Source organism: Penicillium samsonianum (assembly GCF_028829775.1).
Source record: "Penicillium samsonianum strain IBT 33392 chromosome Unknown utg000003l_segment0_segment0, whole genome shotgun sequence".
Taxonomy (NCBI): Eukaryota; Fungi; Ascomycota; class Eurotiomycetes; order Eurotiales; family Aspergillaceae; genus Penicillium; species Penicillium samsonianum.
Window position 1 is genome coordinate 3,674,238 of NW_026643261.1, and position 11,080 is coordinate 3,685,317.

At 47.7% G+C, this 11,080-nt stretch overlaps 6 protein-coding genes across 6 annotated transcripts; 3 read left to right on the top strand and 3 right to left on the bottom strand.

Moving 5' to 3' along the window:
• Nucleotides 1-248: 248 nt before the first annotated feature.
• N7471_004997 (uncharacterized protein) lies at nt 249-2,048 on the bottom strand (the record flags this gene model as incomplete). Its single annotated transcript, XM_057277716.1, has 2 exons — nt 249-1,037; nt 1,101-2,048. The coding sequence occupies 2 exons, from the start codon at nt 2,046-2,048 to the stop codon at nt 249-251; spliced, it is 1,737 nt and encodes a 578-aa protein (XP_057137326.1).
• Nucleotides 2,049-2,631: 583 nt separating this feature from the next.
• On the top strand, nt 2,632-3,824 carry N7471_004998 (Dehydrogenase multihelical). Its single transcript, XM_057277717.1, has 3 exons — nt 2,632-2,925; nt 2,990-3,374; nt 3,427-3,824. The coding sequence occupies exons 1-3, from the start codon at nt 2,662-2,664 to the stop codon at nt 3,720-3,722; spliced, it is 945 nt and encodes a 314-aa protein (XP_057137327.1). The 5' UTR covers nt 2,632-2,661; the 3' UTR covers nt 3,723-3,824.
• Nucleotides 3,825-4,267: 443 nt separating this feature from the next.
• On the bottom strand, nt 4,268-4,939 carry N7471_004999 (putative quinol monooxygenase). The gene is made up of 3 exons (XM_057277718.1): nt 4,835-4,939; nt 4,624-4,718; nt 4,268-4,525 (listed from the first exon to the last, which is right to left on the bottom strand). The coding sequence occupies exons 1-3, from the start codon at nt 4,895-4,897 to the stop codon at nt 4,366-4,368; spliced, it is 318 nt and encodes a 105-aa protein (XP_057137328.1). The 5' UTR covers nt 4,898-4,939; the 3' UTR covers nt 4,268-4,365.
• A 481-nt stretch (nt 4,940-5,420) lies between these two features.
• Nucleotides 5,421-6,329, top strand: N7471_005000 (uncharacterized protein; the record flags this gene model as incomplete). The annotated part of the gene is made up of 1 exon (XM_057277719.1): nt 5,421-6,329. One exon carries the CDS (start codon nt 5,421-5,423, stop codon nt 6,327-6,329), a length of 909 nt encoding a protein of 302 aa, XP_057137329.1.
• A 725-nt stretch (nt 6,330-7,054) lies between these two features.
• N7471_005001 (External alternative NADH-ubiquinone oxidoreductase mitochondrial) lies at nt 7,055-8,858 on the bottom strand (the record flags this gene model as incomplete). The annotated part of the gene is made up of 4 exons (XM_057277720.1): nt 7,055-7,128; nt 7,188-7,818; nt 7,876-8,153; nt 8,216-8,858. The coding sequence occupies 4 exons, from the start codon at nt 8,856-8,858 to the stop codon at nt 7,055-7,057; spliced, it is 1,626 nt and encodes a 541-aa protein (XP_057137330.1).
• Nucleotides 8,859-9,635: 777 nt separating this feature from the next.
• N7471_005002 (alternative oxidase) lies at nt 9,636-10,680 on the top strand (the record flags this gene model as incomplete). Its single annotated transcript, XM_057277721.1, has 3 exons — nt 9,636-9,736; nt 9,819-10,109; nt 10,170-10,680. The coding sequence occupies 3 exons, from the start codon at nt 9,636-9,638 to the stop codon at nt 10,678-10,680; spliced, it is 903 nt and encodes a 300-aa protein (XP_057137331.1).
• Between the last annotated feature and the right edge of the window lie 400 nt (nt 10,681-11,080).

The following is an 11,080-nucleotide window of genomic DNA, read 5'->3' on the forward strand; positions in this document are numbered from 1 at the left end:
TCTGGGCTAAGAGGGAAACTGGACATAGAATCCGAACAAGTATCGACACTATTCACATACACTAACTGCAATTGACTTGAACACTGTATTGCTATCCTCAAGCCTGCTCCAGATCACAAGAGCACAATCATCATCCCGAAGGCTTGGCAAATGAACTTGAACAGTAAATCCAACCCAATCGCTAGTCTGCAATGTCACAATTTGCCGCCACCATTGGCATCACATGGTAGACCTGTCCGAGGAGCAAGCTACAGCCATTGTATGCTTTGAGGATGATAACAATGGGGAACCGCAGGTGTCAACCAGCGAGGTGTCATGCTCGAATTGCTCAACTGCACCACAGGCTTCAGGGTGTCCATGTGACCCCATGGCCCATCTTGGAAACTGGTCATGAGCGATTCAGTTCCGGATGCAAAGTATTGGGGAAATACCCTCTTCCATCCATCCATGACAGTGAGAAGGATCTCTATCACAAAATGGGAAGGGTGGATGGGACCCCATTTGAACAACTGATTGCTTTGTTCAACAACCTCCGGCGAGTAAAGACCGATCTCGGGCTCCAGTGCAATCGCGTCGGACTTTACCAAAGAGCTTGTCACACGATATGAACCGCCATGTCGAGCCCGATCCCGGAGGGCCATAAATGCCCCCAAAGCACCCACAAGGCCAGTGGTCATATCGGAGATTGGAAGCGGTGGAAGAACGCTAGTACCATCCTTGAAGCCTAAAGACCGGCCCATCACATAGGACGATCCTGAGGCTGCATCCCCAATCTGCTGCCAGCCAGGTCTTTCATGGTACGGCCCGTCAGGGCCGTAACAGTTCTCCTCAACGTACACTATCCCCTTACCCCGGTTGCCGGCCATCTCGAGGAGATCGTTGACGCCGAAGCCCTTCCTTGCGATCGAATTGGGGCGGAAGCCCTGAACAAAAACATCGGCACCCTCAAGGAGTGCCCGCAATCGTGATTTGTCTTCGTCCTTGGTCAGATCAATATCGATAGTACGTTTCCCTATGTTTAGGGTAAGTTGTAAAGCCTACACATTATCAGTCAGTACAAAGAAGTTCGAGCGCGAGTAGGCCAGAAATTTGCGACATACGTTGAGGTCTACTAAGCGGCTGCAGTTCACGCGAATGACATCGGCACCGAAAGCGGCGAGAGTGCAGCCAATGACAGGACCGGCGATAATGCGAACCAGCTCAATCACTTTGATACCTGCCAGGGGCCGCCTATCTTCCGAAATATTGGGCAAGGGGGTTGGAGGAGTCGGAATCGCATGCGACTGTCGAGAGTAGCCGACTAGTGGGTGATCCGCAAGTCTCTTTCCCATCACCGTGTCTGACCATCCTTGGGCGGTAAAGCAGATGCTACCGCAAAAGCCGTTCTTGACGTTGTGCATTTCCAACTCGTCTGCGGTCCATTGCTCCACATGCCGGCTGATGTAGTCATAAGCTTCATCTAGAGTCTTGGCAGGGTAACTGGGATCAATTCCCATAGATCGGAGGACCGGTATGGGATCAAGAGAACCGTGAAGTTGATACCAAACGCCCGGAGTCTTTGTCTTGTAGATAGCAGTAGATCGTTGTTTGATCGGTGTGGACATACAACCTCGCTCGAAATCCTGCTGAAAGAGAGTTGGCAGCTGACGTGACCTGACCAGTCCAGATAAGTCTTTCCCTTCCACGGAAGCTGCAAAAATCGTTCCCAGCCAAATACCAGCATGATCGGTGTTAACAGTAACCTGCTGGGTACGCGCCGATGTGCCGTCACGGTCTTCGACAATTTCGTGGGCTACAACTCCACACATGGCATGTATGGCAGCTGCAATGGGAGGGGCCTTGATTGGGCCAGGAATGATCGGTAGCGAGCTACCCTCAAACCTGACTGTATCCCAAAGCTCTTTGTCTTGAGTGAATGCAGGAGTGTTCTTTGCAATATACTCAAAAATCCGAGCAGCATCCTGGGGAACTGGAGTAAATTCCGTATCCATGAAAGTCCCAGGACCGTAGATATCCGTGCTCGGTTTGGTTTTGTGTGGATGAGGCATTGTGAATTCAGCACGTTGTTGCCACAAAATCACTGTCAAGGGGAAAAAAGAAAAAGAACGGAGATTTAGAATGGAGACAAGGATGAAGTAATCTTGGTCATGCAGCTCCTATAGTCGGACAACTACTATACCACATCTCTGGTGGCCCAGAAGTATTTATATATCCCATCGTACGTCACAAGACACAACAATCAGTGAGATATGATCTTCCCGTTCCTAGCTCCCAAGGTCGGAAGGCTAGAAACGGCACCGGATGTGTCGGCTTTGCCCAAAATGACACTTCTCCATAGAATTTTGTTGAAGCAGGTTTTTTAATTCAAAGAATTTGCGGGAAATTCCTAGAACCCCGGACCTTCGGGAACCCGGCACGCTCGGTATCATAGAATATTGGCTGGTTTCTTTCGGACTTCGGCTTCGAAATCGCGGAAGCCAACAAACGCTTCCGGGGAACATTTCTTCCCGATTAGGTACACACACTCCGGTTTCTCTAACTTGCTCCGTCACCTCGGGGGCTCATAGACTATTTATTGGCTTCACTGCACGCATATTCAATCATTATACAATCTCAATTCAAACGCAAAAGTCAGAATCAACGCCTAACAAGTCAAAAATCATGGCTCTCCCTACCATTAGAACTGTCGGTGTGATCGGCACTGGTGTCATCGGCGCTAGTTGGACGGCACTGTTCCTGTCTAGGGGCTTGAAGGTCATTGTGACGGACCCGGCACCAGGAGCTGATGGCAAACTCCGTGATTATTTGCTAAAGCATTGGTCAACCTTACCCAATGCCAAGGTGACACAAGAGGATTACTTGAACAATTTCACATTTGTCAAGGATATCGACTCTCATCTTGGGGATTTAGATCTCATACAAGAAGTGAGTTGGCCATTGCAAAAAGGGATTTCTTCGAGGCTGTTGCTGACTGATCTTTCAACATAAGAATGGACCGGAGAGGCTGGACTTTAAACGACGTCTTTTCGCTCATTTGGACGCAAATACTCCCGAGCACGTGGTTATCGCATCATCGTCCTCCGGCCTCCCTTCATCGGAATTTGTCACTGAATGCAAGAAGAACCCAGCCCGTATTCTGATCGGCCATCCCTTCAACCCCCCACACTTAGTACCCCTTGTGGAGGTAGTTCCCCACCAAGGAACAGGTGATGTGTACGTGACGACTGCGCTCCAGTTCTACCGAAGCCTAGGCAAAGATCCGGTGCTCGTCAAGAAGGAGACCCCCGGGTTTATCGCGAACCGGCTTCAAGCCGCTGTTTGTGCTGAAGCCTATAGCCTCATCTCGAGAGGAGTCGTCTCAGCTGAAGACCTTGGTTAGTATTACCCGTTTGAACGAATGTGTGTGACTTGCTCTAACTTGATTAGACAAAACCGTGACATCTGGCCTTGGCCTTCGTTGGGCTTTGTCTGGCCCCATCATGACCAACACCCTTGGGGGTGGTGGAGACTTCAAGCATTTCATGGACCATCTGGGGCCGGCATTGAAAACATGGTTGGATGACATGCACCGGCATGAATTTGACATGGATTCTCAAGATGTCGACGTTCTCAAAGAGAGAGTGAATGATTGGATATCGCACGTCAACTTGAAAGAGGTTGAAGAAAGTCGGGATGAACTTTTGGTTGGCTTGATCAGGAGCAAAACAGAGGGTTCCTTCTAAGGATTATGTTGAGACCGTTCCTGCCTCAGGCGAATAGGACCTTGCTTCCTTCCTATTTTGATCTTCCTTCCTTTCTCTCACAGTTAGCTAGCTCAATACAACCCAGATTATGAAATTTTAGCAGTATCCAAAAGGAGTGGGGGCTATCTAGATTGCAGGTAATGTTGCGATAAATCAAAGTATGGCCTTCATTTGAATGCGATGTCCTTCATAGGTGTAGCCAAGGTAGCAATGTCGATTTTAAACAAGTTGTTGAAATCGTGAAGTCACTCCATAAACCATCCGTGGATTACCATCGCTTAGTAGATCTGCCTCTTCGACATGTCGAACCTACGAGAGTGGCGTGGGCGCCGAGGCTCTTGCCAACCTTCGCCGGCATTTTGGCGAAGAGTACATGGATTGGCCCCCTCGCAAAAGTAAAAAAAAGCCAATTGTTGGATGCAAACGCTAAATGACAATACGTCATAGTTAACAAAGCAACAATTTACAATTAATTTAGGTCAAATAATATCTATCAAACTTGAGAAATGTATTCGAATTCGGCTGGTATTGTGTCTAGTTGAGGCACACTTACACTTACGTACAAGACACAAATCGACAAAATATTCAAAAAGAGAAAGTGATCAGCAAGAGATAGACATTCTCATAGCAGATCATAGGCGCATGACTTGTGCAGAGTCTGGAACAAGTGTCTGCCGGCCTTGAGCTCCAAAGGTTTCGCCAACAAAGTTGGGGCCTTCCTAATGAGTTCCTGAAAGTAAGGAGCAGCGCGATGTCTTTCCAATGCGGCCTGGTTTGCGTATCTGAAAAGAAGGTTGTTAGAAGGGACTAATAGATATTGCCAAGCTACAAAAGGAGCAAATGAGGATAGAGCATGGACGCACCTCTCAACTACTATGACTTCATTTGCATGAGCAATAGAGAAGGCATAGTATAGAATAGTCTCAGGCTCATTCTCTTGCACCCCCGGGTAATATTGGCTAATTCGCCAACGAGCTATAGGTAGGACGCGACACAAAGTTCATCAGTTCAAAAAGATCCACATTTGGGGGAAGAGAAAGTCAGAAACGACACAGGCCTGGTCAGCCATACTAGTTAATGATTTGACTTACTTCATCAAGCATTTCTGGCTTGGCTGTAAGAATGGCAACCTGGTTGATAACTTCGGACGACATTTTGAGCTCTTGACGACTTTAGCGTAGTGGTATGGCACAAAGTATGTATGTTGGTGATGCGCACCTGGGCATTAAGGTCATATTAATAATCCCCACTCGGCGCGGTTCCGCGAAGAACCGGGAACCACAGGGGCAATGGGAACCACGCTCTGTATGGTCTGCCGAAAGCTCCCGTAACATACGGCTGGACGGCTTTCCTCGGAGTCGGGACAGTCGATAGTCACGGCTTCGAAGGTTTCGGAACTCCAAAGCGGGTCAACGGAACATACCAGTTAGGCTCCCGGCTATACTCCGGAAGCGACCAAGTCTGGACAGCGGACAATCCGGCCTGCTCGTCCATGCCAGATAATAGTCAATCGTCTGAAACACAGTAGCCACCATTCGGGAGGTCGCAGTACGCAATGGAGAAAGTACTTAAGGTTATGATTTGCCGCCCAGTTCACTTACCTATCAATTCTTTCCTGCGCGAAATCTTAAACACCCGATTTCTTTTGATCTCTTTTTATAACAATATACTCTCGAAATGGTCCAATCTCCCCTTGCTGCGACTCGTACGGGTCGACTCTATTTCCTCGACATTGGAATTTCAACATATCCGGAACCCAGTGGCCGCATTCTCACTTGCCAATCGGATGGTTCTGATATCCGTGAGCTGGTTACCAACATCAACACTCTGCCCGACGGAATCGCCATTGACACGGGTTGCCAGCACATATACTGGACGAATATGGGAATCCCTTCCGCTAACGACGGGTCCATACAACGATGTGATTTTTCCGGCAACAACATCGTGACAATCATCCCACAAGGCCAGACACATACACCGAAGCAGATGACCATTGCGCCGAAGTCACAAAAGTTGTACTGGTCAGACCGAGAAGGCATGAGAGTTATGAGGGCGAATATGGATGGCAGTGACATCGAGGTGCTTTACCAGGCTGGCATCACCAATACAGACAGCCAGGTTTCGCAGAACTGGTGTGTCGGCATTGCTGTAGACGAGGAATCTAAGTCTGTCTTTTGGACGCAGAAAGGACCGTCGAAAGGGAACAAAGGACGCATTTTTCGAATGAGTCTCGAAAAGAACGGAGATATCCAGATTCTTCTGGACAATCTTCCGGAACCCATCGACTTGGAATTGGACCACGTTTCTGGGACACTGTACTGGACTGATCGTGGTGATCCACCACATGGCAACACTGTAAATTCAGTCGCCCTTGCGGATGTGTCAGCGAACAACTTGCAACCACAGATCCTGGTTCGCAAGCTTCATGAAGGGATTGGACTTGCTTTGGACCTGAAGAATGGCCGCATGTTTTTCGGCGATCTTGGAGGCTCTCTGTACAGTGCCAATTTGGATGGGTCCTGCAAGAGCACCATTTTCCCTGACATCGGAGGTGCGATCACAGGGATAGCCTATGTTGGAGAGTAGTTGATGCATTGACGCCGCTTACATGCAGCTTGACAGACCTTTCTCTGCTCCTTTGTGGCTCTAATGCCTTTGCCTCTTTGTCCCCATGAAGCTATTTAGAGAGCTTTATGGCAGTATTTAGATCATCATCAGCAATTATCTTGACTTCTTTTGATCGCCTGTTTCTTAGTCACGTAGTGTACGTGCATCAGTAATAAAATACCAAACTCCTGCCATCTCTGGATTCTGACGCCCTTGGCTAAAATGGTAGCAGCATGTAATTTGGTTTCTTCCTTGTACATTTTTGTTCTAAAGTTTTTATTTTTGGTCACTGGTCTATTAGAGAACACACTGTATTAATCGAACTATGCACGCTCCTTACCATTTTTCAGGCATTTTACTACACATACGTAGCGAGAATTACAACATGGCCCTGATACCAATTCACAGTAAGAACAAATGTAAGCCATGTTGGAAAAAAGAAGTGAGTACGCCTTTGGGAAGTAATTATAGTTTCCACGAAATCGGTTAAACTTATGCTGTTGGATTTGAGTATGTTGTTCAAGTGAGATCAGTGTGCTTCACCAAAATTTGTTGCAGTTTTGAGTCAGCCCTCATTGCTCTACGAAAGTCATGAACCAACTCTTTGACGTGAAAATATAATAAATAATTAAAAACGGAACTAACGATATCACACAAATTCTATATATGCATTTTTCTTCTAACCTCTCGACCACCATCAAACGCTATTGACTGGACACATCCCGGCCAAACAGTTGAACTCTGAGCCAATCACCCATGATAAAATATCGGTTGCGAACTATGGTCGAGTTAAGCAGGGTTAACGGATATCAAACCTGAATGGAATTGAGCACATACCACTGAGGCACATCTTAACGTAGGCCACACGCCAGAAGAGGAAAGTCCATTGTCCGCCACTTGCGACATTCATACCCAGCAGCGGGATATCCGCAATGGCCCGTTCGTTACCAATATAAGCCAGGCTTCCCTGGTGGATATAATTGAATGCCTTGGCTGCCTTTGATCCGAGAAGCGGCTGGTCGACTTCACCAGCAATATTGTTGAGCGATTGTTTCTCTGCTGTTGCCATGGCGTTGAGGAGTTTGCCCAAAAAGGCACCCTGCTGGCTAGCAACCTGGGCTGTTGGCGCGAAGGAGGTCTGAGTACAGTCACCCACCGCCCAAACCCCACTAGTACCTTTCACCTGAAGGTAGTCATCAACAGCGAGTCCTCGACGAGAAGTAGCTTGGGATGGAAGTTGGCCCATGAAGTCCTTCACAATCGGGCGGACGGCATTACCGCCCGCCCAGATCAAAACTCCATAAGGAATCACCTCCTTTCTGATGGTACCATCAAGGTCCCGGGACTCCACTTCGATTTCCGTGTCTGAAACCCTTTTAACCATCGTCCTTTTCCGGATCGCAATACTTTCTTCCTGAAAAGTTAACTCGGTGAAATTGATCAATTTCTTGGAAAACATTGGAAGCACCTAAGGATTGCGGTTAGTATCAAAACTAGAAAAAGAGCATTGCTGCGGTGTGCACACAGTTGGAAGGGCTTCAATCAAGGTGACCGTGAGTTTATCCGAAAGCTCTGGAAGCCATTTCTTCAAATCGTCTTTGAAGAAGTCTTGCAACTCAGCCGCTATCTCAATTCCCGTAGGGCCACCTCCCACAACAACCATATGCAAAAGTCGGTTAATTTCCTCTTGCGCTTGGCCCTTGAGAGCAGCTTGTTCGACGCGGGCCATCACTTCCCTGCGAATCTTTTGCGCATCTTCTGCTTCCTTAAGGAAGCAGGCATGGTCCTTCACACCCTCAATTCCTAAACGCGCATCAGCATGTATCCTTCAAGCTCTAGTTTTCAGTAAAATCAGGTGGACGTACCAAAGGTAGCATTCTCCGCACCAACTCCGACAACAAGCAAGTCGAACGGGATTTCACCAGCGGACGAGTCATTGGAGTCACTCTTGAAATGCACCACCCTTTTTTCATAATCGATATTTGTTGCTTCCGCATCGTAGAATTTGACCGCTGTCGTTTTGTGACGCAAGATATTCCGAATGGGTTCCATCAGAGACCGAGTGTCTAGTAAACCGGTCACGCAAGACGGCAGCAAGGGGGTGAAAAGAAAATAGTTGCGTGATGATATCACCACGACATTGTAGTTTGAAGAATCAATCTCTTTCAGCAATGATGTCGATCCCCATCCCGTTCCCAGAATTACAAGAGTTTTCTTGCTGGGATCTGGCTGGAGTTGTTCCCGGGGGTTGTTGAGGTGGTAGATACTGTATGCCACAATTGAAACGCCTCCAATAAGCGAGACCAATGCAATCCGCTTTGTGTTTCGAAAGATTTTATTCCGTACTCGTGTGGTAGTTCCATCTGCTGGATTTGTGTCTCCGTGATGTTTCAAGGTCAATGCACGCCGGGTGACCTGGGACGATGGTGGTTGTTTGTTCAATTGGCAAGAACGAAGGCTTTTCGACTGCAAAACTCGGCGAACAGGAAATCTCGCAAGCAGAGCCATTCTGTTTTCTTCTAGGTCCTAGCCCTAATGGAATGTGATAAAGAAACCGCAGGTGTTTCTAGGCTTGCAATACAACCTTGAATGCAGGCCAGAGATGAACGAATACTAAATAAAAGAGCCAAATTGATCAGTTTCTTGAATCTCAAGTACTAGTTGGCCAGGGGACGCTATAGTCCTTACTATATACACGGCCGATTCCTATACAATGAGGCGCTGCCTCGGGCTAAAAAGCCCGAGTCGGAACCCCAATCGGGTCTTCCGGGATGTGGCGTCTCCACCTTCCAATGTCCTGGTGCGACCGATTTGTTTCCGACCCGCTCGGTGCTTCCGGCATGAGTCAAGCAGTCCAGATCTGGGTACTCCGTAAGGCAAATGCCTTTTTGGATCTATTCAGGGAGGAAGCTCCAGAGAAGAAATTTGGGCGGAACTGAGGTATGCGCCAAGCGGGCTTTTTCCATGTTCGGAGTTCCGTATCGGATTCCCGTGTTTTTTGGGTATGTATATAATGGTTTTGTTATATGTTCTTGAAGGTCAATTCGCCCTGGTTAACGATTGTTTATTTCTTAACTTTCATATGTGCTTTGTTTCTCTGGACGATCCAAAACAACCAACATGATGTGTGCACGAGCGATAGGTGTCCCAAGAGGGCTCCCTAAACCAGGTGTTTTAACCTGTTCAACATTGACCACTGCTCCTCATCGGCTCTGGTCTGTAGCTTCGCTACGACAAGACAAAAACGCCAAAGAAAGCCACCATGGACCCTTTCTGGCCCAAAAAATGAAATTCTCTACCTCCAAGCAGCAGTCATTAAGAAACCTGTTACCCCCACCTGATAGTAGGAAAATCAAGGAAACCAAGATCATCTGGCATCATCCAATGTACGCTCACTTTTACCCTGCGAAGCCTCTGACCATGGCGCACCCTGTCTGCCAAACATACGCATACTGAACACAGCCATAGCTATTCGGAGAAGGACATGCGAGACATTTGCGTTGCTCACCGCGACGCCCGTTGCATGTCTGACAAAGTCGCCCTCAGCCTTGTGCAATTACTCCGATGGGGTACTGACTTTGCTACTGGGTATCGGAACCCCAAAAAAGACGAAAAAGTTGCTAAAAGGTTCGTTATGGATGAAAGAAAATGGTTGATTCGGTTCATCTTTTTGGAGTCGGTAGCAGGGGTTCCTGGGATGGCTGGGGGGATGTTGCGACACCTGAAGAGCATTCGGCAGATGAAAAGAGATCATGGATGGTAAGCCTATCGGAAGATTTATATATTTTGATCCTCGCTTTTATTGACATCGGCACACAGGATCGAATCTCTGATTGAAGAAGCCTACAATGAACGTATGCATTTGCTGACCTTCATGAAACTTGCGGAGCCGGGCCCTTTCATGCGCCTAATGGTTCTTGGGGCTCAGGGTGTCTTCTTCAATATGTTCTTCTTGTCCTACCTCATCTCGCCCCGAACCTGCCATCGATTTGTGGGATACCTAGAGGAAGAAGCCGTGGTCACGTATACACATGCTATTCACGATATTGAAGCTGGGAAATTGCCACTTTGGACCAACCTCGCGGCCCCTGACATCGCGGTCAAATACTGGGAAATGCCAGAAGGCAAGCGTCGGATGGTCGACCTTTTGCTTTATATTAGGGCAGATGAGGCTAAACATCGCGAGGTCAACCACACGTTGGGAAACTTGGATCAAAGGAAAGATCCGAACCCTTATACTGCCGAGTACCATGACCCGAGTGAGCCACATCCAATTGATGGGCCTGATTCAAAACGGGCATGTGGTTGGGAGCGGAAGGATGTGATTTGAGCTGTCAAAGTGCTGTTCATGATTTGTATCGTCGTTCCACATTACATGTATACAATTATAGCATCAATCTACCAGAATAAATGATGCTATACAACCCATATCGAATTTTGAGAGGGGGTATTCACGATGCTATGGTAGGATTCGACCACAAGGGACCATGCTCCTCCGAGTACTTAATTGGCGATCCTTTCAACTTCACTGATGTTGCTTTGCCTTTTCATTTCTTTCGTTGCCCCCTTTCTTCGTTACTGCACTTCTCTAACGCCTCCGGTAATTTGACTCTCCCCAAGGTGTACATGTTGCACCGGCCCGTACTCTATACACATAAATGCCACGGTACTAAAGCGATATGTAGGAATTTTTAGCCACACGCCTAATCGCAGTCAAGTCAGGACACGGC

Coding starts and splice junctions, on each gene's coding strand:
- N7471_004998 (XM_057277717.1), top strand. CDS start 2,662: ATGGCTCTCCCTACCATTAGAACTGTCGGTGTGATCGGCACTGGTGTC. Junction 2,926..2,989: donor ATTTAGATCTCATACAAGAA/GTGAGTTGGCCA, acceptor TTTCAACATAAG/AATGGACCGGAGAGGCTGGA. Junction 3,375..3,426: donor CGTCTCAGCTGAAGACCTTG/GTTAGTATTACC, acceptor TAACTTGATTAG/ACAAAACCGTGACATCTGGC.
- N7471_004999 (XM_057277718.1), bottom strand. CDS start 4,897: ATGTCGTCCGAAGTTATCAACCAGGTTGCCATTCTTACAGCCAAGCCA. Junction 4,719..4,834: donor AGCCAGAAATGCTTGATGAA/GTAAGTCAAATC, acceptor TCCTACCTATAG/CTCGTTGGCGAATTAGCCAA. Junction 4,526..4,623: donor CTATTGCTCATGCAAATGAA/GTCATAGTAGTT, acceptor CCTTCTTTTCAG/ATACGCAAACCAGGCCGCAT.